This window comes from Mus musculus, chromosome 18 (genome assembly GCF_000001635.26).
Source record: "Mus musculus strain C57BL/6J chromosome 18, GRCm38.p6 C57BL/6J".
Taxonomy (NCBI): Eukaryota; Metazoa; Chordata; class Mammalia; order Rodentia; family Muridae; genus Mus; species Mus musculus.
The window spans coordinates 7,413,647-7,435,521 of NC_000084.6; the positions used below are offsets into that span (position 1 = coordinate 7,413,647).

Genomic DNA, 21,875 nt, shown 5'->3' on the forward strand with positions numbered 1-21,875 from the left:
TGCTTGCCTTGGGCTCTTCTGGCCCCTGGACCAACACTTTCTCTTCTGGTTGTCTCATCGACAGTTTTAATAGATTCTGATGTCCAAAACTTCAATGACAGTGGCCAACTCTAGCTCCTCACATCTCTCCCACTGCCAATTCTATATGGATGTCATCAATTCACTGTGCCCTGGACAGAACACTCAGGCAACCCTCTCCTGCTATCTTTGCTATTTCAGTAAACATTTAACTCCATTCTTAGAGTTACAGTGACCCAAACCATGTATGTACTCATGCCCAACTCTCCAACATGTCCATTATCTGGCCTTCTCTCTACCTGCACTGGAAATGTCTTTGTTCAAAACAAGTCATTCCCTACCTGAACTACTTCAGTGTCTTTCTGCTTTTGCTTTGCCCCTTTGAGATTCTCAACCCATCAGCCAGTGTGACTGTTAAGCATCCAAGTCAGGTTCATGTTTCTGCCCTGCTCAGAGCCTGCCAAGTATTTCTCATCTTCTATCAGGACACAACTAAGTGTTTGCCCCTCTCAGACTTCAGTTTCTGTCCCCTTCTCTTCTCATTCTGCTGGAGTCACATGGGCCCTCTTGCACAGGTTCCTTTAGGTGTAACAGACATCCAGCCTGAGAGTTGTGCTACATGGTCATCTCACTACTTAGAGGATTATTTCCCACAATACTCCCCTTAGCTTTTTGACTAAATAAGACCTTTTCAGGAAGGCCCCCTTTGGCCATATTATTTAATGAGACAGTTTCTGTATTTTCTTCTCAGTACTTAAGGACTTAAGCCTCTGTTTGATGTTCTCAAGGGGGATGCAATTAACTGGTGAGAGACAAATAGCTTTGCAAAAAGTAGAGGAAGCTGCTACAATCAATTGTTGGCTGTTAGTGTTAGTTATTGCTACTCAATGTGCTCACACAATTCTTTGGCAAAGGGGACCATTAATGTAGATTCATCTTTCTTTATCTCCAAGTAAAGTTTGAACACCCTATTAAGAAGCTGTTGCTGTGTTGATACAGAATTGTAGGATAGAACCAAGAAAGTATTTTGGAAAGAATGTCTTAAGAACCTGATGAAATGTTTATTCCTCATTTCAAACAGCAATTAAATTGGTTATTGCAGAATACTGGTATTTGGCCTATTGCATGCCAAACTTTTTTGCCATGATCATTACCCAAAAGACAAGTTGTTACAATTTGCTTCTGTGAATGCTTTTGTATTTCCTGTAAGTTTGTGTACATAGCCAATAGAGAAAGTGCTTACTGTATTTACAGATGGCTCATTTAATGCAAAAGCAGTATATATAATTGGATCACATGTTTATTCTCTTGAGTTTCCCTCTGCTTCATCACAGATAATTGAATTATGTGCTGTAGCCACTGTTTTTGAAATGTTGAAAAATCAAGGTTTTAATCTGTATACTGATAGCGAATATATAGCTCATGGTTTGCAATTGCTTGAAATTGTTCCTTTTAGATACTTCTAATTCTCAAATTTTACAATTATTTATGCAAATACAACTCAAGTTAAGAGAAAGTACTGTTCCGTTAAAGGACTGTCTTTGGACATTTAAGAGTTCATGCAAGATTGTCTGGACAGACCCCTTAGAGTATTGCCACAGCAGATTTGTATACCAGGCACATTGTAGGCCTTACACAAGAACAATTGACCATACAATCTCATTCTTTACATCATCAAAGTAGTAATAGCTTGAGACAATAATTTGGTATTTTTAGAGAATATGCATGTCAAATTGTAAAGACTCGTCTCAATGTCCTCAATTTCTACCTGTACAGTATAATGGTGTTAATCCTCGAGGACTTATAACTAATCAATTACTGCAAACGGATGTTACTCAAATTTCTGATTTTGGAAAAGTAAAATATGTACACGTGACTACTGACACCTTTTCAGGATTTCTAGTTGCAACTGCTTTAACAGGAGAAGCAACTAAAAATGTAATTAGTTTGCATTGTTTTTCTATGCTTGGTGTTCCAAATCAGATTAAAACAGATAATGGAACTGGCTATTACAATCAAGCATTTGAGATGTTTTATATACAATTTAATATTATCCTTATTACTGGGATTCTTTATAATTCTCAGGGCAAGTTATTGTGGAACTTTAAAACAATACTATCTTTAAAAAACAAAAAAGGGGGAATTATATCCCTGTATACCACATTATTTAAGTCATGCTTTTTAATTTAAAATTTTTTAAATTTGGATGCCAAGGAACTTTCTGCTGAGTATCTATGGCACCCTACAACTAGGCATACTTGTGCCTAACTGAAATGGAAGGATCCACTTACTGGCATGTGGCATGGTCCCAACCCTGTTTTAATATGGGGTGAGGTTCTGTTTGTGTTTTTTCACAAAGAGAAAGTGGAGCCCAATGGCTGTCTGAGCCTTCTAGTAATTATGATACCAATGGTGAAGATGGCTCAAAAACCCTATCAGCCAGCTGAGCTAACCTGGAGTGTAGTTTCCACTCTTACTGCAGAGTAGGTGCTTTCAATCAATTCTCAAAGCCGCCTCCCATACACCTGGTGGCCAGACTTGGTGTTTGGTCACAACTAGCAGCTGAATTGAATAGCTGGGCCATTCCAGCAGACAACTTTAATCTTGTTGCTTTTAACTTTTGGATTTTGTATCTTAAACATTCACACAGGATCGTTTTCAGCAAGCTCAGCTATTCACCATGGCAGTTATTCATCGCTATGAAGAAGTGCATTGAGTGCCTATCCCTTCCTGGCTTTGGTGTGAATGGGAAAGCATGTGCTTTTGAAGGCCAATGGTCAGAGACGGGCAACTGCTCTTGAGCTCCTATCGACCTAAGCCAGACACATACATCAAAAACTATGTATGTAGTCCAGTCAAAGATGGGTAGGAAGGAGCAATATAGAGCAAGACCTAAGACATAAATGGCCACCTAGCCACTCTAACCCTAGACAGGATCATGAAAAACAAATAAATCTTGTACGACCCCCCCCCCCCCCAACCTCCTGTCCAGCTCATCTTTAAAAAACAAAAAAGGAGGAAGTGTGCCCTTCCCCAGCCTTGAGCAGGCTAAACAGACCTTAATTGTCTTCCACAATCAGTCTCATTCCAACTTAGCCCACCTAGGGTGTTTCCTGCAATAGCAGAAGGCTAAGCTTGCTTTGCAACATAATCCAGCTGAAACAAAGGATGGGTCTGTGGTTTTCCCCTATATAAACAAAGAGCTGAATATTAAACTTTGAGCTTTGATCAGAAAACCTTTGTTTGGCTTCATCCTTCTCTCTTCCACATGTCCTTTTTCATTCCCAGCCTCCCTTTCAGGTATACTCAGTTCTCTGTGGCTGCTGGACAGCAACAGAAGCCCTTCTTCACTACCAATTTGTGGATTGTACATCTTATGATACAATAATTATATAATTTACTTACTTACCCCTTCTTCCAAGTATGGATTATGCAGTGTACAATCTAAGCATTTCATAATTCATCTACCAATCCATTCCCACTCCCAGTGGCCCCATTCCTTAGTATCTACTTGTTAATATTGCACCCCCCCATCTCTAATGAGCTGATCTACATCAGAATGGTAACTTGCAAAGACAAGCTCTCTAACTTCTCTTGAGCAGCTATCTATCATGCTTGCTCATGAGATACATGTAGACTATAATTCACCAATCAATTCTAAATTCTTGTCTAAAGTATTCCCATCCTTTAAATTCCATCTATTCTAGTCTCAGCTGGCTTCTGTTCAGCCACCATTTTCTCTCAGATATACAATCTACAGGCTTCACAAGTAATTCTTATAGAGGTTGTGTGATTATCTTTTCTCACTACAATATTCCTATTCCCAAGCGACCAAAATACCTGGAAGGGGACTGAAGAGATGGCTCAGCTGTTAAGAGCATGGCTCCTCATACAGAAGACCTGGGTCCTAGTCCCAGCAACCACATGGTAACTCACAACCATCTGTAACTCTGTTCCAAGGAACTTTAAGAGCACCAAGCATGCACATGGCTCATGGACATACGTGCAAGCACTGCCTAATATATTAAAATAAATAGTCAACAATAAAAACATTAATCAAAAAGCCTGTGGTGGGCTCCACTGCTGCCTTTCCCAATATGCCTGTTACCTTTGACACATTGCAATTTGGTTTCCTGGAAGAGCGGTTTCTCATCCCAACTCTGCCCTTGGTGTCAGATACGAATGGCATTTTTATCAGAATTCTGCACTGGCTCAAGAAATCTATGTTGCTTATGACCCCTTTGTTTTAGACCTTATTCATATTTACTGATTAAATATCCATTTTATAAAATTTCGACATGCTATAGTAGAAGCACAGATTTTAAACCCCTATTGTGATTTTTGGATAGAATTTTATGAAAACTAATGCTGAGTATAAAAACCAGGTGAGATATCCTAAGACATCCCAGAAGATCCAGTGCACTCGAGCATTTGGTAAGAGCCCTCCTGAAGTCCCACAGCTGCCACTGGGAGCCCAGTGAACTTGGGGACACATCGCTGCCCAAAACCTCCACTTGCTGAATACCACTGTCCTTCTGCCCAGTCCTTTTTTTTTTAATTCATTTTTAAAATATTTTTATTACGTATTTTCCTCAATTACATTTCCAATGCTATCCCAAAAGTCCCCCATACCCTCCCCCGCCACCCCCCTACCCACCCATTCCCACCTTTTGGCCCTGGTGTTCCCCTGTACTGGGGCATATAGTCTGCTCCGGGAAAGACACCATATCCTGAGGCATCCCAGGAGATCCACTGCACTCAGGGTCAACTGGGCAATCAACACCACAGCCAGAACACCTCCCGGAGGCTCAGTGCCATAGAGGGCAACTGACCCAAAAGCCTGAAAGCCTCCCTGGAGTTCTGCTGCACACAGGGAAACAGAAACCACAGTCCATACCTGCCTCCACCAAAACCTCCCCCAGCAACCCCCTATGGAGAAAAGCTTCACACAGGACAACAGCTAGACTGCTCCTCTGAAGACCTAAGGATCTGGAGGCCTCCCAGGAGATCTACTGCAGCCAGCGAAACAGATAAGCAGCTTCTCTGCCACTTTAAAGACGCTACCCCCCTCACCCAGTCCTCTGCTGGAAGGCCCCACAGGAGGTCTACTATAGCTAGGGCCTCAGGCCTACCAGGAGACCTGAAGCAACAAAGGGACAAAAGAGGCAGACTCTAGACAGAATCACCCAGATCAAAAAACACTAGGGATTAACTGATGTGGAGAGGCAAGCATCATCTAGTTCTCCCACCACAGCAAGCCCTGAACACACCAACACACCTGAAAGTGAGAAAGCTGACCTAAAATGCTATCTCATGAAAATAATAGAGTTCTTTAAGGAGGATATAAATAACTCACTGAAAGAAATACAGGAATACACAGGTAAACAGGTAGAAGCCCATAAAGAGGAAACAAATAAATCCCTTAGAGAAATACAGGAAAATTTCCACTGTGCTGGGAGCTGATCCTGTGCATACCATCAGGAGAGAGCTGGTCTCCCAGGAGTTACAGGACATGCCTGTGAGATCAGGTAATACCACCACTTCTGCTCTGAGCAGAAATACCTTAAAGAATTACAGGAAAACACAACCAAACAGGTGAAGTAATTAAAGAAAACCATCCAGGAGATAAAAATGGAACTAGAAACATAAATCAATCACAAAGGGAAACAACTCTGGAGATAGAAAGCCTAAGAAAGAGATCAGGAACCATAGATGCAAGCATCAGCAACAGAATACAAAAGATAGAAGAGAGAATCTCAGGTGCAGAAGATACCATAGAAAACATTGACATAATAGCCAAATAAAATGCAAAATACAAAAACGGTCTAACCCAAAACATCCAGGAAATCCAGGATACAATGAGAAGACCAAGCTTAAGGTAATAGGTATAGAAGAAAGTGAAGATTTCCAACTCAAAACGCCAGTAAATGTCTTCAGCAAAATTGTAGAGAAAAATAAAAAATAAAAATAAAAAAAACTTCCCTAACCTAAAGAAAGAGATGTCCATAATAAACACACAAGAAGCCTACAGAACTCCAAATAGACTGGACCAAAAAAGAAATTTCTCCAGTCACAAAACAGTCAAAACACTAAATGCACAAAACAAAGAAAGAATATTAAAAGCAGTAAGGGAAAAGTAACATATAAGGTCAAACCTATCAAAATTACACCAAACTTCTCACCAGAGAGTAGGAAAGGCAGAAAATCCTGGGCATATGTTATACAGACCATAAGAGACCACAAATGCCAGCCCAGGCTACTATACCCAGCAAAACTTTCAATTATCATAGATGGAGAAAGCAAGATATAACATGGCAAAAACAAATTTACACAAGATCTTTCCACAAATCCAGCCCTACAAAGGATAATAGATGGACAATGTCAACAGAAGGAGGGAAACTGAATACTAGAAAAAGCAAGAAAGTAATCTTCTTTCAAAAACCCAAAAGGTGATAGCCATACAAACATAAAAATAACATAAAAACATTAAACAACAATCACTATTCCTTAATATCTCTTAACATCAATGGACTCAATTCCCTAATAAAAAGACATAGATAATCAGATTGGATATGTAAACAGGACTCAGCATTTTGCTACATACAGGTAACATATGTCAGTGTTAAAGACAGACACTACCTCAGAGTAAAGGACTGGAAAAAAATTTCCAAGCAAATGGTCCTAAGAAACAAGATGAAATAGCCATTCTAACACCGAATAAAATTGACTTTCAACCAAAAGATATAAAAAAGGATAAGGAAACACACTTCGTACTTATCAAAGGGAAAATCTACCAACAAAAACTCTCAATTCTGAACATCTATGTACCAAATGCAAGGGCACCCACATTCATAAAAGAAACTTTATTAAAGCTCAAAGCACACATTGTTCCTCAAACATTAATAGTGGGAGACTTCAACACGCCACTCTCATCAACGGTCATGGAAATACAAACTAAACAGAGACACAGTGAAATTAACAGAAGTTATGAACCAAATGGATTTAACAGAACATTTCATCTTAAAACAAAAGAATATATGGTCTTTTCAGCACCTCATGTATCTTTTTCAAAATTGACCATATAATCAGTCATAAAACAGGCAACAGATACAAGAAGATTGAAATAACCCCATGCATCCAATCAAATCAACACAGACTTAGGCTGGTTTTCATTAGCAACAAAAAAACAACAGAAAGCCCACATACACATGGAATCTGAAAAATGTGTTACTCAATGATAAGTTGGTCAAGGAAGGAATAAAGAAAGAATAAAAAATAAAGATTTTATAATTTAAATAAAACAAAGGCACAACATACCCAAACCTATGGTAAAATGAAAGTAGTGCTAAGAGGAAAACGCATAGCTTTGAGTGCCTCTGCAAAGAAGCTGAAAAGAGCATACACTACCAGCTTAACATCATATCTGAAAGCTCTATAACAAAAAGAAATAAATACACCCAAGAAAAATAGACAGCAGGAAATAATCAAACTTGGGGCTGAAATCAACCAAGTAGAAACAAACAAACAAACAAAAAAAAAACTATACAAAGAATCAACAAAACCAGAAGCTGGTTCTCTGAGAAAATCCACAAGACTAACCAGACTAATGAGAGGGCACAGAGACAGCATCCAAATTAACAAAATCAGAAATGAAATGGGAGACATAACAACAGAAACTGAGGAAATTTAGAAAATCATCAGATCCAAATACAAAGGCCTATACTCAACAAAACTGGAAAACCTGGATGAAATGGAAAATTTTCTAGACAGATACCAAGTACCTAAGTTAAGTCAGGATCAGATAAACCATCTAAACAGTCCTATAATCCATAAAGAAAAAGAAGCAGTCATTAAATGTCTCCCAACCAAAAAAAGCCCAGGACAAGATGGGTTTAGTGAAGAATTCTATCAGACCTTCAAAGAAGATCTAATAGCAATACTCTTCAGTGTATTCCACAAAATAGAAACAGAAGGAATACTACCAAATTCATTCTATGAAGCCACAGTTACGCTGCATATTCTCCGTTGGGGATTGAACAGTTTCTGTTTAATGAGGAACTTGTCACAATTTCATTTCATGGAAGACTTCATAAGAGATTTTTTTTTAAAGATTTATTTACTTATTATATGTAAGTACACTGTAGCTGTCTTCAGACACACCAGAAGAGGACGTCAGATCTCGTTACGGATGGTTGTGAGCCACCATGTGGTTGCTGGGATTTGAACTCCGGACCTTTGGAAGAGCAGTCGGGTACTCTTACCCACTGAGCCATCTCACCAGCCCCGAGATTTTTTTTAATTCTATCATGCTTAATGTTCCAAACAGATTTTAAAAATTGGTTAAAAAACAATTGCATAATAATTTGTTAAGATTTAAAAAAATAATAATTTAGTATTTCACTCAGTATATGTTCAATATTTCTTTGCTTATAAAATCATAAAAGAAATACAGGAAAACACAATCGAACAGGTGAAGTAATTGCATAAAGATGTCCAAGATCTAAAAGTGAAAATAGAAACAATAAAGAAAACACTAATAGAGGCAAACCTGGAAATGGAAAACCTAGGAAAGAGGTCAGGAATTACAGATTAACATATCACCAAAAGAATACAAGAGAAGGAAGAAAGAATCTCAGGTGTAGACGATACCATAGAAGAGATTCATACAACTGTCAACGAAATTTCAAAATATTAAAAACTCCTAACTCAAAACGTCCAGGAAATTCATGGCAAAATGAAAAGACAAAACCTAAGAGTAACTGGAAACGAGGACAGTGAAGATTTCCAGCTCAAAAGACCTGAAAATGTTTTCAACAAAATCATGGAAGAAAACTTCCCCAACCTAAAGCAGATTCTAAGAGAACACAAATGTTAGCCCAGGCTACTATACCCAGCAAAACTCTCAATCAACATTGATGGAGGAACCAAAATATTCCAGGACAAAACCAAATTCAAACATTATCTATCTACCAATCTAGTCCTACAGAGGATCCTAGAAGGAAAATTCCAACACTAGGAAGGTGCCTATACCAAAGAAAAGACAAGATATAAAGTATCTTACAACAAAGCCAAAAGAAAAGAACTACAAGTACAGAAAGCCATCTACAAAAGAAAATATGACAGGAACCAACAGTTATCTGTCTTTAATATCTGTCAATATTAATGGACTCAACTCACCCATAAAAAGACATGTTAATAGGCTGGATATTCAAGCAAGATCTAACATTTTGCTGCATACAAGAAACACACCTCACAAAGACAGAAACTATCTCAGAGTAAAAGAACAGAAAATGGTCTTCCAAGAAAACCGTCCCAAGAAACAAGCTGGAGTTGCCATCCTAATATCCAAGAAAATAGACTTTCAACCAAAAGTTATCAAGCATGATGAGGAAGGACACTTCATATTCAAAAGGAAAATCTACCAAGACAAAGTTTCAATTCTGAACATCTATGAGTCAAATGCAAGGGTACCCACATTCATAAAAGAAACTTTACTAAAGCTCAAAACACACATTGAACCCCACAAAACAATAGTGGGAGACTTTAACACCTCACTCTCACCAACAGACAGGTCATTGAAACAGAAACTAATAAGAGACACAGTGAAACTAATAGAGGTTATTAACCAAATGACATAACAGATATCTACAGAATGTTTCACCCTAAAACAAAAGAGTACACCTTCTTCTCAGCACAAAGAATCAGCAAAACCAAAAGCTGGTTCTTTGAGAGAATCAACATGATAGATAAACCCTTAGCCAAACTAATTAAAGGGACCAGAGGCAGCATTCAAATTAACAAAATCAAAAATGAAAAGGGAGGCATAAAAACAGAAATGGAGGAAATTAAAAATAAAAATCATCCTACTACAAAAGCCTATACTCAACAAAACTAGAAAATCTAGATGAAATGGATGATTTTCTAAACAGATACCACATACAAAAGTTAAATCAAGAGCAGATAAACCAAATAAACAGGACCATATCCCATAAGGAAATAGAAGAAGTCATTAAAAACTTCCAAACCAAAAAAAGCCCACGGCCAGGTGGATCTAGTGCAGAATTCTATCAGACCATCAAAGAAGACCTGATAGCAATATTCCACAAACTATTCCATAAAATAGAAAGAGAAGGAACACTACCTAACTCATTCTATGAAGCCACAATTACTCTGATACCTAAACCACACAAGGACCCAACCAAAAAGGAGAACTTCAGACCAATCTCGCTTATGAATAACGATGTAAAAATACTCAATAAAATTCTTGCAAACTGAATCAAAGAACATATCAAAACCATCATTCACTACTATCAAGTGGGCTTCGTCTCAGGGATGCAAGGTTGGTATAATATACAAAAATCCATTAATGTAATCCACTATACGAACAAACTCAAAGAAAAAAAAGATCATCTTAGAAAGAGCAATTGACAAAATACAACACCCCTTCATGTTAAAAGTATTGGAGATATCAGGAATTCAAGGTCCATACCTAAACATAATAAAAGCAATTTACTGCAAACCAACAGTCAATATCAAATTAAATGAAGAGATATTTGAAGCAATTCCACTAAAATTCAGGACAAGACAAGGATGCTCACTCTCCCCATATCTATTCAATATAGTACTCAAAGTGTTAGCTAGAATAAGAAAACAAGAAAAAGAGATTAAGGGGATACAAACTGGCAAAGAAGAAATAAGATCACTATTTGCACATGATATGATAACACATAAGTGACCCCAATAATTCTACCAGAGAATTTCTCCAGCTGATAAACAACTTCAGCAAAGTAGCCAGATATAAAATTAACTCAAATAAATCAGTAGCCTTCCTTTATACAAAGGATAAACAGGCTGAGAAGGAAATTAGGGAAACCACTCCCCTCACAATAGCCACAAATAATACAAAATATCTTGGAGTAACTCTAATCAAACAAATGAAAGATCTGTAAGACAATAACTTCAAGTCTCCCAAGAAAGAAATAGAAGAAAAATCTCGGAAAATGGAAAGATCTCCCATGCTTATAGATTGGCAAAATTAACATAGTAAAAATGGCCATCCTAACAAAGACAATCTACAGATTCACTACAGTCCCCATCAAAAATCCAACACAATTCTTCAAAGACATGAAAAGAGCAATTCTCAAATTCATCTGCAAAGGCAAAAATCACAGACTAGCGAAAACAATTTTTAACAATAAAAGATTGGCTAGGGGAATCACCATCCCTGACCTCAAGCTCTACTACAGAACAATAGTGATAAAAACTGCAAGGTATTGATACAAAGACAGGTTGACCAATGGAATAGAATTGAAGATCCAGAAATAAAACCACATATTTAAGCACATTTGATTTTTGACAAAGACACCAAAAATATACAATGGAAAAAAGAAAGCATCTTCAATAAATGGTGTTGGCCTAGCTGGCTATCTGTATGTAGAAAAATGAAAACAGACCCCTATGTGTCACCTTGCACAAAGCTCAAGTCCAAGAGGATCAAGGACCTCAACATAAAACCTGATACACTCTAAGAGAAGAAAAAGTGGGAAAGAGCCTTGAAGTCATTGACACAGAGCAAAATTTCCTAAATAGAGCTTCAATGGCCTATGCTATAAGATCAAGAACTGATAAATGGGACCTCATGAAATTGGAAAGCTTCTGTAAGGCAAAGGACATAGTCAATAAGACAAATTTGCAACCTACAGATTAGGAAAAAAACTTCACTAACCCCACATGCAGTAGAGGACTAATATCCAAAATATTTAAAGACTTCAAGAAGCTAACTAACCACCAAAAAATTCAAACAACTCAATCAAAAAATGGGGTATAGAACTAAACTGAGAATTCACAACAGAGGACTCTCGAATGGCTGAGAAACACCTAAAGAAATGTTCAAAGTACTTAGTGATCAGAGAAATCAAAACAACCCAGAGATTCCATCTTACACCAATCAGAATGGCTAAGATCAAAACCTCAGGTGACAACACATGTTGAAGAGGTTGTGGAGAAAAAGGAACACTACTCCATTGCTGGTGGGATTGCAAACTACAACCACCCTGGAAATCGATCTGGAGGTTCCTCAGAAAATTGGAAATAGATCTACTTGAAGACCCAGGAATACCACTCTTGGAAATATACCCAAAAGATGCCCCACCACAGGGGCACATGTTCTACTATGTTCAAGCAGCTTTATTTATGATAGCCAGAAACTGGAAACAATCCAGATGTCCCACGAAAGAAGAATGGATACAGAAAATGTGGTTCATTGACACAATGGGGTACTACTCAGCTATCAAGAACAAGGACATCCTAGGTTTTGTAGGCAAATGGATGGAACTAGAAAATATCATTTTGAGTGAGGTAACTCAGACCCAAAAAACATGCATGGTATACACTCACTAATAAGTGGATATTAGCCCTCCCTCAAAAAAAGTACACAATACCCAAGATACAGTCCACAAAACTCAAACAGGTCAACATTCTGAAGCACCCAAGTGAAGACACCTCAGTCCCACTTGGGAAGAACTAAAAAGCAACCACAAGGTGGGGATGGGGGGACTTTAAAGGGAAAGGGGACAGAGGTGTGTATGTGGTGATGTGGGTAGAGGGAGAAGGGAACATGATCTGGCACTGGGTGGGGGAAAAGGACTGAAGTCCTGAAGGCTAGCAGAAAGAATAGAAATAGGAAACCTTGGGAGGTAGGAAGTTGGAATGACCCTCCAGAATTTACCAGAGATCTGGGAGGTGAGAGACTTTCAGGACTCAAAGAAAGAAACCCTAGGTGAAATGCCCTACAGTAGGGAGAGGGAACTTATAAATCCCACCTCCATCAGAAAGACAGGGCATCAACTTAGGGATGAGGTTTCTATCCCACAGTCACACCTCTGACCCATAATTGTTCCCATCTGAAAGAACTGCAGAGATGGAAATGGAGAAGAAGGTGCAGCAACAGGCCCAAAGTGGGATGCAGCTGAAGGGGAGCCCCAAGGCCTGACACTATTACTGAGGCTATGGAGAGCTCACAAAAAGGGGATTATCATGACTGCCCTCTGGAAGACCCAACAAGCAGCTGAAAGAGTCAGATGCAGAAATTTGTACCCAACAAATGGAAAGAAGCTGCTGACCCCTGTGGTTGAATTAGGGAAAAAGAAGAGGAAGCTGAGGAGGAGGCCAACCCTGCAGGAGGACCAGCAGTCTCAATTAACCTGGACTCCCAAGATCTCTCAGACACTGGATCACCAACCAGGCAGCATACACCAGCTGATATGAGGCCCCCAACACATACACAGTAGAGGACTGCTGGGTCTGGGTTCATTCATAGAAGATACACCTAACCCTCAAGAGATGGGAGGCCCCAGGGAGTTTAGAGGTCTGGTGGAGTGGGGATGGGGTAGGAACATCCTCATAGAGACAAGGGGGTGGGATGGGGGGGTGGAGGTATGGGATATAGCACATTCAGAGAGTGGACTGGGAGGGGAATAAAATCTGGAATGCAAAAAAAGAAAAGAAAAAAAGAAAAAAATTTTAAAAACAGGTGAAACTCTAGTAAATGTGAGTTACTTGGCCTGATGTTTAATATTTCACATTATCAAGTAACCAAATTGATATATACCTTATCTACAGATCATCCAAACTTAAATATGTCCTGTGCTCTGCAGTATCTGCCCTCCTGGGGATAGAGCCTCTGACCACCTCAGGCTGATGGCTACATCTATGAATTGCCACACTGTATATTCTACTCATGTGGTACTGCTAGATGGGAATGCTTTCATCACACAGCTGAGTACAAACATTTCCACCAGGGAGTGTGGCCCCCCTTGTCTCTGCTTTGAAAGTAAAAAAGACATGACAATGACAATGACTGTTCCTGATTCCCAGTGCCCATGATCTTAGATGGTCCTCATGCCCTGACTCTGCTTGGTCTATTCTGGTCACTAGAAGGCTTTAACTGTAGGGAACGCTCTCAGAGTATTTCCTCTTGGTGCAGTCAGGGGCACTGATAACCCAGTTTGGGAAGTTTCCTGGAGGGCAAAGGGCCAGGGAAATGGCTCACTACATAGATGACCTGAGTTATGATCCTCAACCTATGTAAAAAGCCAGGCATGGCAGTGTGTGCTTAAAATCCTAGCACTTGGGTTAGCAAGCAGAGAGAGATAGGCATATCTCTGAGACTTGGCCAGCTAACTCAGTGAGCTCCATGTTCAGTGTAAAACTCTTTCTCAAAAAATAAGTTGGAAAGTGACTGAGAAGATGTTTAAGCTAATGCTGATTTCTGGCTTTCACATGAAGAGACCCAGATGTTCATGCACATACAAGCACGGACATACACATACACACACAGAGACACCACATTGACAAATCATTAACAAATGAACTCACCCACCTAAATGTTCCACACATCAGACAGACCCTAGCTACCAGGCTGCAAAGAACCACTAAGCAGAGCCTGGTTAGAACCATGGGCCTGATCTTAGATCTACAGGTGTAAGAGCTCACTGTGTAAGGCCATCAGGATTTCAGGAGGCGAAAGAGGAGGTCCCAGTCCACAGAGCATTGGACACATAGCTCTGAAATAAAGAGACAGTGGAAATAGATCCCTTCTCTAGTCCTCCAAATATTAGACTCATCTACATCTGGGTGACAATAGACAAGTAAACTAAAATTTTAGTTTGCCAGATGACGTAAAATGAGAATACTGTGTGTTTTTACAAACAAAACAATAACCCAGAAGGCAGCTGGGAAGCAGGCCATAGTTGTCTTTATACAGATATGGGATGAATCCAGAGGCATTCATTGCATCTTTTTGTTCTTAGGTGAGCACCATATGCTTCCTTGGGCCTTAAGTCTACTTGTCATAGATGGATAGGATACCCCAACCTCAATGCATTGGAGATGATAAAAATACATAGTACCTAGTACACCATCTACCCCACTTATTCAGAAACCATGCATGAGAGTTAATCTTAAGAGGAGGTTGGAATGTTGGTGCTCACCCCGTGTTTCCACATGCTCCCCTCTAACTGCTGAGGACAGAGCTTGTTGTGGAAACAAAGCAAGGGTGTGGAAGGCTAAGAGCAAAACACAGAGGAAGAGAGTCTTGTTGCCTTTAATGGTTTCTAGACAACTTTGCTTCTGTTTACAATGTCCTCCAACATCTCCAAACTAGAAAGCATTTCTCAAATCATACATCATAGACTAATAATAAGGTTTAACTACATTTATGGTTAATTATACATCTGTGGAAACAATAAATCACAAGAAAATGTAAGCAAGAAGTTATTTGAGAGGAAGAAATTTATTCATAGCTTTGAACAATCCCAGCAAACTAAATTGTTTAGAAAAGTTCAGAAAATGCTATTGAACAAAACTTTTAACACCACCAGAGTGTGTGCTCACCCTTAATCAAAAGCATAAAACCCTTTACAAAGCTGTCTGGAATGCTTCCTGCATAATACCTACAGGGCATTGTAAAACCATTGTATCTAACCCACTGAGCCTGTCATACAAGGTGCCTGCTCGCCTGAGTATTGGAGCATGCTCATACAAACATGCTAATTTAAGAGGAAATAATATAATTATGTTGAAGAAAGCAAAGACATCTTCTTCCCGGCAACTTCTCACCTATGTAGGTTCCGCTGTTGTTACCATCATGTCCAGTGTCTTCTAGGTAGAAGGCAAAAGCCAACAGGTCAGGAAACAAAGCAGAATGGTTAGGAGCCTAGCCACAGACGCCAAAAGTTCATTACTAGGGCAGTCATGTAATGCACAGCATGGAGCTGCCCTGCCAATGGATGACACTCAGAAAACGTTTTGTTTTCTGTTTAAGTTAGGATATTTTAAAGACCTCATGCAGAGATGCTTTTTTTTTAAAAAAAAAAAAAAAACCTTCTTTAGAGGTTCCTTGATATAGTTCCAAAGAAAATGATTTTTTTTAATTATCTGAAATGTTTACACCAGTTGACTCCCAATATAAATTTACTTTTATAAATGAGCTCTTTGATACTATGTAAAATACAGCATTTCCTTTGGCTGATGGAGCAGACAGAAAGGAGAGACTAGAATGTACCCTTGCTGATAGGTATGCTGGTCCCAAGTTGGGAAGGGAGAAAAGAATAATAATATATTTTCATTAAAAAAAACATTTTAAGTTAAACAGTGTGCTGCTATTTGGAGGGATTGGGCAAGTTCTGAGCTATACTATTTGAAAGCAGGGAAACAGTTATTTGTCCTAGAGCATTCACACAATCACCCCTGGAATAGACTGTAGATACCAAGGCTCTGAGAGGGACAGAACACCTGCCTGTCATCACACAGATAGCATCAACAACCTTGCTTTTTCCATTTACCTTTATTTAAGAGTAGTGACAGGGATATACACATACTGTGGAAACTGAGATGATTCATTACATCGTTTTTTGTGAAGAAAAAAAATTATATCTCATATAAAAGAAAGTTTAACCATGATTTGCGATACTGAAAGACAGAAGTTTGTATGCATAATGAGCACTCTACCACAATTGCTTGATATCTAATTTAATCCTATGCTACTACTCACTAAATAAAGTCATTAACCACACGGGGAAACTTTTATACATGTACCTTTAATTTCCTCTGAGAAGCATAAAGAAAATGAAAAAGAAGACAGTTAAAAAAAAGAAAAAAGCAAACAAACACAAAATACCATGAAGGTCGAGAAATTCAAGTAGAAAACAACTGAAATAAACTCTACCTACCACATTCAACTGTTTCCTCATCTTAGAAAAGCCAAGGGAGGGAAAACACATATATTTAGACATTTCAAAATGATTCATCAGTAAATACAGTTTTAGACTGTGCTATAGTCTGCATGTTCAGAATATATTCATTTTAGTAAAGACAGAGAGTGGCCATAGAGCTTATTGCAAGAAACCAAATGGAAAAAAAAATAACTAGAAAAAAAGTCAACATTTCTATTCAAAATAATACCTTGAAAAAGGAAATTTTATTTAATAGATTGGTTAGCTTATAAATCAACACTTTCAATATGTTGAAAAAGCTTCATGGAAAGAAAACAATCAAACGAAGAAAAGATCTCAGAAACAAGCAAGCTTGTCTGAAAATGTCTATGCATTCTGGGATTCCAACAGTATCCTGACAGTCAATTATCACTGTTTCATGGAAGATATTTTATTTTTTGTTTTTGGTTTTACTTTATTGACACAAGTCACTGTCCCTGGCTGGACTATAATGCACTCTGTAGACCAGGCTGGCAGAGATTTTAGTTTCGCTTCTGCCTCTCAAGTGCTGGGGTTATAGGTGCATGCCACTGTTTGGGTCTGTTTATTCCCAGGTGTTGGCTGTAAAGAGGTTACTGATGGCATTTCCCACGTTCTTATGCTGCACTTCAATCATGCTCCCCCAGTACTCCCTGTCCATCTTCCCTTGCTCCCTCCTACATCTCACACACGCCCCTCTCCCTTAGTTTACCATTTTGTTTTCCTAGCTTCAACCTGAGAAAATAAATGCTGTATTTAGTTTTGGTCAAGACGGTTTTTTTGATTGTTTGGTTGGTTTTTGGTTTTTCGAGACAGGGTTTCTCTGTGTAGCCCTGGCTGTCCTGGAACTCACTTTGTAGACCAGGCTGGCCTCAAACTCAGAAATCCGCCTGTCTCTGCCTCCCAAGTGCTGGGATTACAGGCTGGCACCACCACACCTGGCTTTGGTCAAGAGGTTCATCTCACTTTACATCATGGTATGCCATTTTATCTTTTTTCTAGCAAATGAGTTCATTTTCTTCTTTATGACTTAGTAAAGACCTTGGTGTGCATGCATATATCTCATTCCCTTTTCCCACACATTTGTAGATGGGAGTCTAGACTGAATCTGTAACTTGGCTACCATAAATAGTACCATGTGGATATGGCACAGATTCGGGAGACAAAGGACAACTCTATGATATTGGATCTCTCCTTCCACTTTTCTGTGTGTCCTGGGGATCAAACTCAGGTTTTCAGATTTGTATAGGGAGCTCCATCACCCACTAAGTCAGACTGCTGGCATAGTCCTTCATTCTTTTAGATATTTGGCCAACAAGTGATATAACTGGATGATACGGAAGTTTTACTTTTATTTTGATATTGAGTCTTGCTATGTAGCCTTGGAACTCACTAGGTAGAGCGAGCTAATCTTGTGCTTGCAACGGTCCTGTTCTCCCTGTCTCCCAAGTTCTGCAACTATAGGCATGTGCTACCATGACTGATTTGTCTTCAATTTTTGAGGAACCACAACAAAAAGTACTTTTAAAAAGAAGCTTGTCTTCATGAATTAGTAATTAGATAGCAACCTAGAAGACTGACCAGGAGACTTTTCTTCAGCAGAGACTGGAAAATGTATTGATAATATACACCAAGCAAAGCCTGAGTCAAGGTGGAGCCTATCTCAGAGCAGCGTTATACAGAGCGAATAAGAGGGATAAAATCCCCTCAAAGCTATAAAAAGCAGCAGTAACAGGAAGTACCTCAGGGAAAGTGAATACCACTGAGTCACAACACTGGGACGGCTCTATTTGATCACTGTTTCAAATATGATAGGCGAAGATTATTATTCAGTATCTGACGATGAGCTACAAAGTTAGAATTTATGCATGTTTCTCAGTATTTCTGAACTGCTAAGTGCATCCAAAACAAATAATCAGAAGACAAAGAATAAACGGCATAGTCAGAACTAGCAGCACCAGGCATTGGTGCATATGGAGATCATGCAGAACAACATGACCACCACTGTACTGTGCACGGTAAGACACACCTGTAATCCATTATTCATCAGACTGAGGTAGAGGCCAATTTGGGCAACACAGTGAGAACCAGGCCAGGGCTAGATACAAAGACCCCATCTCATCAAACATACAAATACAACAATAACAACAACAATTCCTGTAAAAATCTTATGAACTATTATAAAGTAGATTGCTAAATCCTATTTGTTTTCTGCCAGCAATAATAGGATAAGTTGAATATTACAGCCCTGGCTAAAGACTTCTACATCATGGTAATCAGATGACAAAGACTACAGATGTAAACAAAAATTTGAAATGCCAACAATCAACTCACAATAAGCATTTTATGTTACATATAGTATGCTTATTTCATATTCCAATAAGAGGTCATAAATTTACACGCTGTATAAATTTATAAGGTTATTCCTCCATATAGTTATTCAGAAGGATGCTCTCATTTTTTTCAGCACAGTAAAACTAGACATATATATCCAACAGCAAGTTTGTGCTTAATGAATCTCATGTGAAAAAAAAAAAAAACAACAAAGTATTCCTTTAGAATTGACAGGATTGAAAAAGGAGGAAAATTAATATAAAGTATTGATCTCAGAAGAAAGCTAGGGTAAGCAATTTAATCTTCAGACAACTCCATGAGGAAAGGACTTTTAGCCCCATTATACAGACAAAAACACATCCATTCAGTGAAATATAAATGATGTCAACCCAGAAAGCTAGGCATACATGTTTACTTACGAATGCCAAGTCTTTATATTAGAACCAGTTTGTAACTATTCAAGATGAGCTGCAGGACACTACCAATGGAGGGCTGGAACCTCACTTTTTACTCCCTGTATACCACCATTACCTCCAACACTTCTCCCTCTTGAACTGTCCTAGCAGTGCTTCTCAGGAGAGCCTGGGAAGGCTAGCACCTGCCCCATGTTATCAGGATTCTATGGTTTACTGTCGTCAAGCACTGGAAGAGCAGGAATAGGAAGCTCTGAAACCACAGAGGAATGTCCACCGAGGGAATTAGAGGATGCACTGCAAAGGCTGAAGGGGAGGATGCCATGAGCTGTGTACAGCAGAAGTGCAGCTGAAAAAGTAAACCGTAAAAACAAAATTCTAGGCCCTTAGGCCCAGGCTTGGGAATGTAGCCTTTGTGACTCAATGCTCCAAGGTATGCTAATGAATAGAACCATTATCATAAAACATCCCTCCACCCACCCACTTCCTAGGTTCAAGGAGTATTCATTCAAAGAAAGTCACCCTGACCCACCCTGACCATTGCTGGAACCCACTATGCAAAGGTGCTATTGTTAGGGGCTCTTAGAAAGGTCTTAAGAAATAACTCTCACAATTACCAGGTATTCCTTGTGACTCTTGTGACTTTGCACTTCCTTGTGACTCTTAACTGGTATTTTTGGTATTTTCCAACAACGCCCTTCCCACCTCCTTGAGTTGTGGTTTCTTCCTTTAAATACCCCCTGACCCAGCTACTGGGGCGCCACGGTCCTCTACCCCTGCGTGGTGTATGACCGTGGGCCCAAGAGCACTCTTGAATAAAAATCCTCTTGCAGTTTTCAGCAAGACCGTTTCTTGTGGGTGATTTTGAGGGTGTTGCCTCTCCTGAGTCAGAACGTGGGGGAGTCCTCATGTTGTGGGTCTTTCACAGCCACCTCAGCAAGGTGGCATTGCTTTCCTAAATCCCCTGGGCTTTCTGATTGCAGTCTTCAGGAAGTGTGGCTAATCCATGACCACAGATCAGCCCCCTAACCATGCCACTCGATCTCTATGAAGAACTAGCTTGTAACCCTTCAAACTAGAAGAATCTTCTTGGACTTGTTGCAGAAGTGACTCCATCAGCTACACACAGAATTTACTGCATCAGCACTGTGCAAACACCCAGATGTAAAATCCATAGTCTCGCTCATTAACACCTCTTTCCACAAAGCTGGGACCTGTGGGATCGTCCTAACAGTTTTACTGAAGGTGAGGGTGTTATAGTTTGGACTCAGGATGCCAAAGGCCCATATTGCCAAGCTATAGGAGGAAGTAGAAGCTTTATAAGGGAGCCTAATAGGAGGGCTTCTGGATCCCAGAGTCATGTGTATGAAGGGGACAGAAGAATCCCATTCCTCTTTGTCATTTAAACAACCTAGCTAAGATATAAACATCTTTGCTCCACAGGCAACCAAGTCATGACTTGCTCCTGGCCACAGGCCAAAACAAGGAGGTAGAGGGATTATGGACTGGACCCTCTAAACTGTGAGCCAGAACCACAGCTTTCTCTTTAGCATAGGTATTTATTTAGGTATTAGAAAGCTCACATAATGGAAAATACTCAGAGGGCCTTCTAAATTTTTATTTTATATTATGTGCCTCTATGGGTGTGTACATTTGAATGCCTATGTCTGAAAGGTCACAACTGTTGGATTCTTCTGGAGCTCTAGATATAGGTGTGGGAACTGAACTTGGTGCCTCTACACTAACTGCTGACTAATCTCTCTAGCCCCTGACAGGCACTATTTAAAACTGTGTTTCTGTTCATAACAAATGCTACCAACATTAAGAAAATGATTGATAAAATTTTAGATACACACAATTTTTAACAGCATGAGAAATCTGTTTCTGAATTGATGCTATGGGTGTAAACACTAAACACACCCTAAGCACACTGAAGGCAGCATTAAGAAGGTATATGCTTGAATGAAGTTCTCGATTACAACAACATGTGGGTTTGAATACCAGCACCACATCCAGGAAAGTAACACTGCTTTACTGTGTTAAAACTCTGTCACTCAATATGATGGATTTATTATGCCCATAATGAGTTAATCCTACCTGCTTTCAATGGATTCACCTCATTTGAAATTAAATATTTCCTTTTGCATCTACAAGCCCCAAATCAAAATTAGGTAAAATGAAAGATTTTGTGATTTTTATGTTCTAAGTCTTGAAATGTCCAAAATTTTGCACATTTATCTTATTCCAAGAATTCTATAGAGCTATTTTTAAAGTGAAGAATTTAAATTAATATTATCTAGTTTGCTGTAGGAGAACTGTTGAGGTATTTATATTTTGATACCTGCAATGGGAAATTAGG

General features: G+C 39.1%; 1 protein-coding gene across 14 annotated transcripts in view; it reads right to left on the reverse strand.

Annotated features, from left to right (window-relative positions):
• Positions 1–21,875, reverse strand: part of Mpp7 (membrane protein, palmitoylated 7 (MAGUK p55 subfamily member 7)) — a 278,928-nt gene that overhangs the window by 65,685 nt on the left and 191,368 nt on the right. For 6 of the 14 annotated variants that reach the window (XM_006526327.3, XM_017318006.2, XM_011247025.3 and 3 more), the window contains 3 exons: positions 16,749–16,769; positions 16,615–16,626; positions 15,637–15,678 (listed from right to left, as the gene is read on the reverse strand). The exons of 4 other annotated variants lie outside the window; for them this stretch is intronic. In XM_006526327.3, the coding sequence (XP_006526390.1) occupies positions 15,637–15,678; positions 16,615–16,626; positions 16,749–16,769 (75 nt within the window). Of the gene's footprint in view, positions 1–11,724; positions 14,583–15,636; positions 15,679–16,614; positions 16,627–16,748; positions 16,770–21,875 lie in introns of those variants that run through there. 4 more of the 14 variants (XM_006526325.4, XM_006526329.3, XM_006526330.4 and 1 more) reach the window with 3 other exon arrangements.